General features: G+C 30.9%; 1 protein-coding gene across 3 annotated transcripts in view; it reads right to left on the minus strand.

The window, feature by feature from the left end:
• Nucleotides 1-9,938, minus strand: part of LOC127718317 (hepatocyte growth factor receptor-like) — a 132,076-nt gene extending 122,138 nt beyond the window's left edge. For all 3 annotated transcript variants that reach the window (XM_052224310.1, XM_052224317.1, XM_052224326.1), the window contains exons 1-3: nucleotides 9,861-9,938; nucleotides 1,963-2,042; nucleotides 153-377 (exon numbers count right to left, since the gene is read on the minus strand). In XM_052224310.1, coding sequence (XP_052080270.1) covers nucleotides 153-377; nucleotides 1,963-2,026 — 289 coding nt within the window. In that variant the 5' untranslated portion in view covers nucleotides 2,027-2,042; nucleotides 9,861-9,938. The remainder of the gene's footprint in view (nucleotides 1-152; nucleotides 378-1,962; nucleotides 2,043-9,860) is intronic.
• Nucleotides 9,939-10,645: the final 707 nt, after the last annotated feature.

A 10,645-nucleotide genomic window follows, 5' to 3' on the forward strand; every position in this document is an offset into this window, starting at 1 on the left:
TTGATGCCAACTATATCATTGCCGACTGATAAAACGAAAACACATTGTTATTGAAATAAAGAAAAGTAACACTTGAGTATACAATAGATGGTGAAAAACTTTTTCGAATATAATTATGATACTCGTATTATAAATTGATTGATTTTACTTACTGTTTTCCCTGTAGTAAATTGTTATATCTGTAATATATGCTGTGTCGAAAGAAAACTCAAATATCCACCATGCTCCCCTAGCCTGACCTACTTTCTCTGTTGAGCTTGAACACTTGTCTAAACTATATTCATTTGACATTGGCGGGTTTACTGCGTATTCGGGATTACCATCTACATCACTAATATAGGAACTTTGAGAACCGTTGCCGAATGGTGTAAGGTTAACTGTAATATAAGAATAAATACTAATAATTAGTCATAAAAATACTTTCATTTTTCATGTAAATATTTAAAAAGCTTTGTTGTTAATGATGGTGATACCCAACAGTCCCTGAAATTTAGATGTTCTTTATTCTTAGATCCTTGTTTTCAGGTACATTGCACACATTGTTCCCATCTCGGCTTGCAACGGTACCTTGTTTAATAAAGGGAAAGATGTCGAAATGGTAGCTCTAAATCTTGAGATATGAATGTCACTGAATTGTATTTTATAATGCACTTTAATTACAAACAAATCACTATTAATACTAGTGTATGTACTAACGTCTGTATACCCAGCATACGATTGTAAAAGTGAAATTATGTTTTCCGTTCTGTCTGCTGCGTCCGTCATTTTTCCGCCCTTCGTTCTTCTCGTATCAGGTTAAAGTTTTAGTTAAGGTCGTTTTAGTCGTATCAACTTCAAACAAAGTACAAATGTTCATTATTATACAAACTACTATTATTTAAGTAATATCCAAATTACAATGTTGACCACAATGTCACATTCCCATAAACATGGAAGTATGATAGTGAAAACGGGACTACGCGTATTCTTCTTATACTGCTAGGACTGGCATTTGCACGGATTTTTGAACATGGTCACAGATTTTTAATATTCGTATGTTTTCTTGCATTCTTAAATCTTTCCTTATCGGTATATTCTTTTGCTGACGTGGATAAAAAGTACCTTTATTGAATAGGGAATATTGTGCGAAAGTTAATACCCACTTTTTCCTCAGTAAATGAAAAGTCCAATGAGAATTATGACTCCAAATTTATGAAAAAAAATTAATGGTGTTACTAGCAAGCAGAACTTTTCTAAAAAGTAACAATAACATTTGATTTTGATGAAGACCAAATAATCAGGTTCAATTCACGCTGCATGAAAATGTTCCAAATTTTACTGAATCTTTGAATTGAGAGCAAAACATCATTATTTCTTATTGATAGATATAGACGTTTGTTTCAGCGATAAAACTTAAAATTGTTTTCAAACCATTCGCAGTTAGATACTGTCGTAACTTTTGCAACAAAAAGATGAAAATATTGTTGAGTATTTACATTCAGATGTCTTGTTTTTTTTTGTGTTGTTTGATTGCTGTTTCATTAACGTATATCCCACATCTCGTTTGATACATATTCATATAAAAAAATTAAGTAGAGTGAAAAAAAAGAAAAAGTACAAACATTAAGTTTAGAAATAAGTATAGCAATGTGCGTATGTGTAAGTGTAAATAATTAATTAGAAATTGACATTGTATGTCTTTGGTATGATATCACCTTATACTATCAAGTAATTATCATATATCGTTCAAAATGTCCTGTCGGAAAAGTCACCATATGATAGAATAACAGAAAGAATGTAAAGTTATGTAATTTGATAAGTATTCAAAAGTTCGAAATAATATTTAATTTTCTAATTAATGTACCAAATACCAAAATTTGAAAATCTAAAGTTTCATTACATGGACCCAACAATGTTAAAATAGTTAAAGATTTACAATAACGAGCAACTTGATATCAAACGGACATTCTTTAAATGACTTACGTTGTGCAGTAACTGTCAACATAACAGTTGTTTGGATAAGTAACACTGTTGTTTGATCTAACATTCCAAACAGTTTTGTGCTAACATATCAATAATGAAATCAAGTGACATAGTTATGTGTGTATGTATTCAATATACAATGATATGTTATTATGTAGGATAGAAAAGTACCTTCAGTAGGTGGTGATACATTTGCAATATACCATTAAATGAAATAAAATGAAAAAGACTTAAACAAATTAAAATGAATGAATAATAAAAATATTAATAATAATACGTATTATAATGCCCATACAATACTCGAAAGATGAGTGAGTTGTCAATGAAGTTATAGACATTTTCACATCACACTAACATACCCAAACAATAAAGTATTATCAGTACAATGTACGCATTAAATCAACAAACTGCAATGACACTATGTCCTACAAGACTTTTTTTAAAGTGTTATATAATAATATAAAACACATGTACAAGTAAACCTTTAATTTTCAACTCTTACTTTTTTTTTAAACTTACTTTTAAACAACTAAAGTTTTGTACTTTACTAAAAATTTACCTTTCATGAGGAATATATTTCGTTACATTTAATGAAAAAATCGATATTAAACAGGAAGTATTTCACCTCTTTTTTATGTAATCGATATTGAAACGTAGATAAGTAAAACACGCAAATTTTTCACCGACCTTGTACTTTCATATTTGTGATCTATGGAGTTGGACTGCTGGGATAGACTTTGACAACGATTTGTTGAAATCTTAAGATGACCATCCCAATCTTTAACTGCCGAAACACTAAAGTAGTGTCGGGTCCTATGAGGCAATATGGAATGCGTGGTTGCATGGGTGTTTTATAATAATAAAAAGAACCAGGTGTCAGAAACCTACAAATGGCAACAGGTGACAATTGCGCCAAGCAATTGTTTCGCTCTTATAAAAAATAACCAAGATTGATAAAACAATTTCATATTTAATAGATAAAGAAAATAAAACACAAACATCGCGGTATCTCTTTATGAAATGTAATCCTTTAATATTCAATACATTTTCATACTCGAACTTCACTTAAAAAACATAATGTTTTGTTATTATAAAACACCCATGCAACCACGCATCCCATATTGCCTGAAAGGACCCAAAACTACTTTATTGTTTCGGCAGTTAAACCTTGGGATGGTAATTATCTTAATATGCATTATTTAATATAATCAAATATGAAAATTATTCATGTATAATACAAAGTAACAACAATTGGTCAGCACCTCATAAGGAACATTCATGCCATGTTTGGTTTCATTCCATTCAGTGGTTCTATAGAAGAAGTTCAAAATGTAAAAAGTTAACGACGACGACGACGGACAACGGACGCCAAGTGATGAGAATAGCTCACTTGGCCCTTCGGGCCAGGTGAGCTAAAAAAAGGAAACAGCAGCCTTGAACTGATTTTTGGTGTAAGATCCGAGCAGAATTTTATTGTATTAGTTCTCTCAGTTTGAATTTCATGTTCATGTTCATTTATCCCCTCTTTGCACAACGCCTCCCATCCCAACGAATCAATCACTGATTTGTTATAAAAAAAAATAGTATACTAATGAGACGCAAGTAGTATAAATGTGCATATTATAAATGGTACTTTTGTTTTTGTATATCTAGTTTTTACAGCTATTTCTTTACACAAAATATTTTTTCTTCAGATATTTTAGATTATGTTTTTTTAGATCCATGCTCAATAACCTCCACCCTCTCCTATAGTAATGAAAAATGCCGTAAAGAGTGTAAAATGTAAGAAATATAAAGGATAGTAGCCATGGTGGCAGCATAAAACAATTTAGATATTTATTTGTCAGCAGATAGTAATATTTTGTCTTCTTTACTCGGAGTTCAGTATTTTTGTGATTTTACTTTTTACTAGGTTCTTTTGTCATCAAAATAAAAAAAAAACACTGTATTTGTTCCTTGTCCATATCTTGTATATTTTTTTTCCTCTGCCATTATCATTTGCTTGTGAAATAATGTGGTTAAATAGTTGAATAAAACTGTTCACTTAATTTGATTTTTGTTATTATTGATAATCCCTGAAATCGTATTAGGGAATTTGTAAAATAATAAGTAAAATGTTCAGTGATTATGTAAAATCACTGGTCAATATCAGGAATTATATATAATCACTAATGAGTTTAGTGATTCTACATATTCCCTGAAAAATCAGGGATTCTACATAATCACTGATTATACAAATTCACTGTAACATATATATTGATATATTCATATTTTAATTATTCATCAATAGATCTAGATAGTATGACAGGTCTGCCATCATCAGGGGCACAATCATTATCAAACTGCAATAAATGCCAGTGTTTCATGATACGTTTTTTTTATTTTACGTATATATGGGTTATGTTTAGTTATTCAAACTAACGGAATATTTTCTGTTTCCTTCAATTTATTTTGCTGTAATAATTCAGTATGGGTAATTGATAAAGCATCAGTAATACTATCATCTATTTCGACGTTATCATAACCCCTATCTAATAATTTCACTTTGACATTAGTTAGATTGTTTATCAATTTGTTATGGTCACTTGCGTTTCTAATCTGCCGTATTTCTTCACCTTTAATAAATCCTCGGAATACATGCTGTGAGTGACAGCTATTTCTATGCAGATAGAGATAAGAATTTGTTTCTTTAAAATGTATTTCAAGGTCAAGAATGCTATGTGTTGTAAATCTTTGACCTTTAATTACATCAACATCTAAGAACGACATTTTATCGTTTGAGATTTCATAGATGAACTTTAATAAGAGGTTATAATTATTTGCAGGACGAAACAATTCTGTAATATCATCTGATGTTCCATCATATATTATGAATCCATCGTCCCTATATTTGCTATGACAGAATATTTTATCTTTATGTTGAAATGCAGAAATTATTTGTTTCATTATTTCGAACATAAGTATGTCACATATTTCCGGTGAAGGGATTGCACCAATTGCCGTACCATTATTTGTTTATATATTTTCCCATCAAAATCAAAAATATTGTTTTCTAAAATGATTCTCAACAGATGTAATAATACATTGACCGGCGGAGCTTTGACTTTGAAGTCTGATTTGTCAAAATTGTCATAGGCTTGTTCAACAGCATTTAATAAAGCAGCTTGAGGAAGATGAGTAAACATCTGTGTTATATCATACGAAACAAAAAGTCTATTTGCCATAAGTTTTAATTTCTCAATGATATTAATGAAAGATGTAGTATCTGTCATATATGTAGACTGATTTTGAACTATATGTATAAGAAAATAATCAACATAATGAATGACTGATAAGTTCAGGTACGGAACCACACTGTGATATAACTGGTCTGCCAGGTGGAATTACATTTAATTCATTTAATCAATCATATTGTATTTGTTTGAACGTCTCCGTCTCAACACGGTGCCTTTTTTGAAGAATATAAATTCTCCCTAGAAGTGCATCTCTTAATTTTTGACCATTTGTTTAAAATGTTAATGATATGTTGTCGATAATACATTGGTCGTTTAACGATTTAACATACTCAATGACCTGGGTTTTCAATTCTGCTATGTAAATGAATCTAATTGGCAGTAATGTTGAGTATTTAGTTGTCTTGTGACTTCGGTTATGTAGTCTAGTCTGTCTAAAATAACACAATTTGAATTTTTATCTGCCTTTTGTATACTATTATTTTATCATTTTTCAAATTGCGTAGTGCTGTTCTTTAGTAAGATTGTTTTTACTATTTGTTTCTATTGGTAGAAAAGATAATTCAAGCTGCGTTAAATTGGTATAGTATTCCAACGTATGGCACGTAGAACAGGTTTATATTCTGTATTGCTACGAAATAGATGAAGGTCAGTTTTTTTCTTGACTGAGCATATATCATTATCGTAATTTTCTAGCAAACTCAGTGTAGTCTTTTAGTATAGACATTTTTGAATTTTTGCTTGACGGCGTTGGTATAAAGGTCAAGCCTTTTGCCAACAGGATATATTCCTGATTTGATAATTTGCGTTTTGATAGATTAATTACATGATTTTTTGCATGTGCAGCTTTTTGCTGCATATTATATTCATTCCGTTCTTTTTTATTGTAGAATCAGAATTTTTGCTTTTTAGCATTTCTATTAAAACGACGTGCCATTTTTTAGTTTACATTGGGTGATTCTCTTGGCTAGGTGCCTTTGTTGAGATCACATTTGGAGGCTGAAGAATTTCTTGGTTTACACATGATAAAAACCTTGAACAAAGATCCGCCCACATTCACGTGGTTTGATAGGCGGGAATAAGATAGCAGTGAAAAATTGTCCGTGGTGATGATGTATTAATGAATCACATTTTTTTGTGGAATTTTTAAAAGAAATCAGGCCATGAAGTATTTTTAACTCAAGGCTAAAAGCTTTGTCCATCGGAACAATAAAAGACCTTTTGATAAAAGATCTCGTTTCTTTTTCCGTAGGCATAAAAACTTGAAAGACACAGTAACATCTGCAACTCTTGGTAATTAACATGTTGCAAATCATGAAAATATATTCTATACTATGTGTTTAGAAAAGTATTAGTAAAACAGATCACGAGGAGTCGAGCCCCTTATAAAAATTACAGTATTTTTAAGAATAAATGTCACCATGCAATGACTTGGGCTCCTGACGATGGACATGGCCATGGTCAATTAGTTAATTCTAATTGGTCTAAATAGATGTTCGAAACACTTTGTGATCTATGGAGGTGGGGTGCTGGGATAGGCTTTGACAACGATTTATTTATTTAATAGATAAAGAATATAAAACACAAACATTGCGGTATTTCCGAATGAAATGTAATCCTTGAATATTCAATACATTTTCATACTCGAACTTCACTTAAAAAACATAATAAAATTAACCAAGTTAAGTGAACGTGCTTGGCCTTAGTGCTAAAGGTTTGTTTAAAATACTAAATTCACATAATGACTAGAAATTTAAACGTGACCGATTACCTAATTATCAACTATATAACTAGTTGTTATTACAAAAACTAACTTCATGACGTCAAACATTCCGACTTCCGGGATAAAAAAAAAATATACTAACTGGTTCCAACTGACTTTGTTACACTAGAACATGAACCTAATCTTATGAACCAGGGACCCAAGTCAGTCAAGTAAAAAAGACATCGCATTATATCAATTCCCATTAAAATCCCGGCCCAACGAGAGTAATGTATGAAAACTATCATTTCCAATGAACGACGACTGTTACTCTAAAATATCTCTCTCAAAGTAACCATCACTATTAAAATATCGCTATTAAAATGTACCCCTTCTCATTTTAAACCCAATGATCATAAAACAACTAGCTAGTGTACAATTCCTTATATTTAGTGGTACGGAAACTGTAAATATCAATTAAGAAATGTTTGACAAACTTTAACAAAAGAATCAAATCATATTAGGTACAACTTCCCAGTACGAATGTTTTCCCCTATATAAAGAAATAATGTCCAGACGAAGTTTAAATATCCAGGTCTGGATATCAAGTCTCTAGTACGAAAAAAATATTCCCCGCGAAAATTAAGAACAACCCAGGTAAATATAATAGCTAAAAATGAAAACAAAAAAGAATTTACACGATCCATAAACGTAACAATATATTTCCCAATTGATACGATATATAGGCGTGCCTGCATTTCGTATCATGATGTTTTTCATAGAGGGTTGGACTTCACAAGGAAGCTATTAAACGAAGAGTTCCAAGTGGTAAAGTTGAAAAATCCCTTCCAAAAGCTATCATGAACTGGTTGCCCGTTTTTGAATATCTGTTTCACAGATGACGACGGATATGTTCTAATTGTTGCAGCCACAATCCCGTCTTTCTTTCCATTTACTCGAATGTGACATACAGACTTATCATTATGGGTTTGTGCCTAAATGAGCAACCTAACGGGTGTCAAACTTGGAGCAGGATCTGCTTGAATTATATTGAGCAACATGAACATCCTTCAGGAGCACTTGAGAGCATCCCCAGTTTTTTACGAAACTTCATAGTAAAAGTGGTACAGTTTTAGCCATAGAATGGGAACTTGCATTGTCTATATTTACAGAAGTGCAACCTATATGCTTAATTGAAAACATAAGCAATTACTCATGTAATTGTTAGTACAAACTCATAGACGAGAAGGGTTACACCGAAAATATAATATTTTGTCATATTGTTGTGAATTCACCATACCTATATTCATTTTTTATTATTCTTTTCCAATCTTTGTCCCCAATCTCGTACTTCACTAAAGTCTGTACTCTCTATCTTCTCACACAAACAAAAACCCTGACCAATCATATATGCATCATCAATTGAAACCAAATGCAGACAGTGTATTAAAAAAATATGACATATCTGATGATAGTTTTTGAAATCTAAATGTCGGGAAAACAATTGACCTGTATATGTTTTGTCAATGTGATTTTAAAAAAAGGGACGAATTAATGAAAAAAAAAAGGAATCTTCAAAAATTACACTGCACATTGAAAGTCCATATGATAAAGTTTAAACTGACAAAATGGATATGAACTGTCGACAGTTATATGTAGCCTTATATTTCAAGAAAAGAAAGAGAACACAATTTAAAAAGAAACTTGATCATCCTTCTTTCTTGATCGATGAAACTAGCATATATAATGTCGTGCAAAATAGGAAACTTGATGATGATTATCACATTGTCACACCAATGTAATTTTGATTTCAATAGCTCCATAATTGGAAACATAATATATGATGTGTTATGATAATTCTAATATTTTATACATTATATATAACATGTATAATGCTTTTCGACAAAAGTACATCTTATCATCGTTTGATATTTAAAAGTATCTTACTATCTGAATTGCAATCTACAAAAGGCGATCTTCCTGTTGCAAAACTATTTTTCTGTTTGCCTATTTGTTGATTTTTGTAACTGTTGAAAAAATTGACGTCGTCAGATACTTGAAAAGAGTACAGAAATCCCGATAATAATGCACAAAGGTTGGGCCAATTTGTCCATGAAAAAAGGAGTTGGTCATGTTGGTTCACAAACTTCTTATTTTGGCCCTAAACAATGAATTTATTTCAGTGCAAAAAAAGTGGTAAACATTTGATGAAAATATATAATAAGATGTCCATTTTTTTCAACTAAAACATATTTTTACCATATTTTCGTCCTAAGTGACGTCATAATGTAGAACATCGTAAAACCTGATTTTTGCTGTATTGAAAAATGAACAGTTGCCCCACTCTTCGCCCACACATATTGTTGCTGAAATATTCTGCGTTTACCATATTCTTCCCTTTGCAACAAACATTTCAATGAGCGAGGAGTGGTGCCACGTATGAAATAATGAAAAAAGGTTGCGAAACTTGGCAAAGCCAAAACCGTATGGTCAGCTCCAAAAGGTCTCGACATGACAAAAAGTGAAACAATTCAAACGAAAAATACCAAAGATCTGATTTATGACAAAACAATAAACAAATACCAACTAATTTAACGACACACAACAACCAACGACTACAACTGAATTACAGGTGACTGACTTGGGACAGACGAAGTTATAATGTAGCGTCATTAAACATGTTTGTGAGCACTCAATCCTCTCCTAACCCCACATTCCCTTTTATATCTGTACACGATGAACAAAAGGACGTAAATGAAAGTTGTATACACTTATACACTAAAATACTAAAAAAAAACAACATTTAAAAGTCATTGCGAATTAATAACAAACTACAATGACATTTTTCATTTAAAAATGTTGTACAAATTATTTATTTTAACAACATACAACAGGACCATTTCAATAAGAAGCTACAAAAAGATCTAATAAATGGTTAACTTGAACTTAACTTAAAAACGTACCTTTGATCAGGAACAGCATGATTTCAAATGTTTCATCAAACAGGCAATAATTTTGAATTGTCTTATGTTTCATTTCACATGATCAGTAAAGCACAAAAAATAGTATTGCGTGTCGTCATTTTACCTACAATTCAGTATAAGACTTGCACGTTTTGTAATGTTAACAAACCTATTGTGTTACATTTGTTTTCTCCACCCTAAAAAAAATTTAAAAAAGGGAATAATATAGGACGGAAAAATTTCTCAGGAGGCGTATCGGAATTAAGTTGAAAATGTCATAATCATTACGATATTCGTCGGTGAAATTATAATGTTTACTCATTATATATTCAGGAGGAAACATTATGTATATACATAGATATATATGTAAAGAAATTTCTTTTCATCAAAACTCCAAAATAAAATTGGAAGATTTAAAATGTTTGCCAATAAATCTTGAAATGTGACATTAGCTTAAAGTTGTTGTGATATAAGCTTAAATTGATTTACATAATATATATCTAAAGTTAATCTCGTTTATGTTGTGAAAATATTTCATTGCCTTTATAGTTCTTTTCTCGTCTGGATTAATGAAAAAAAAAAACATTTAGAACTTTTATTCTGATGATTACTTTTTGTGACACATTTCCTTTTGCAATACTGCTTTTAGAACTATATGATTTTTTAAAAAAGTTTTCTTATACCTGTTTTTCCTTAGAATTCTTTGCTGTTTACATTTTCTGTTCATATTTGGTTATCCAGGTTTATGACGAGATTCGTGTCTCGCAGTAATTTGTTTTTCTGAA

This window comes from Mytilus californianus, unplaced genomic scaffold, assembly GCF_021869535.1.
Source record: "Mytilus californianus isolate M0D057914Y unplaced genomic scaffold, xbMytCali1.0.p SCAF_1, whole genome shotgun sequence".
Lineage (NCBI taxonomy): Eukaryota > Metazoa > Mollusca > Bivalvia > Mytilida > Mytilidae > Mytilus > Mytilus californianus.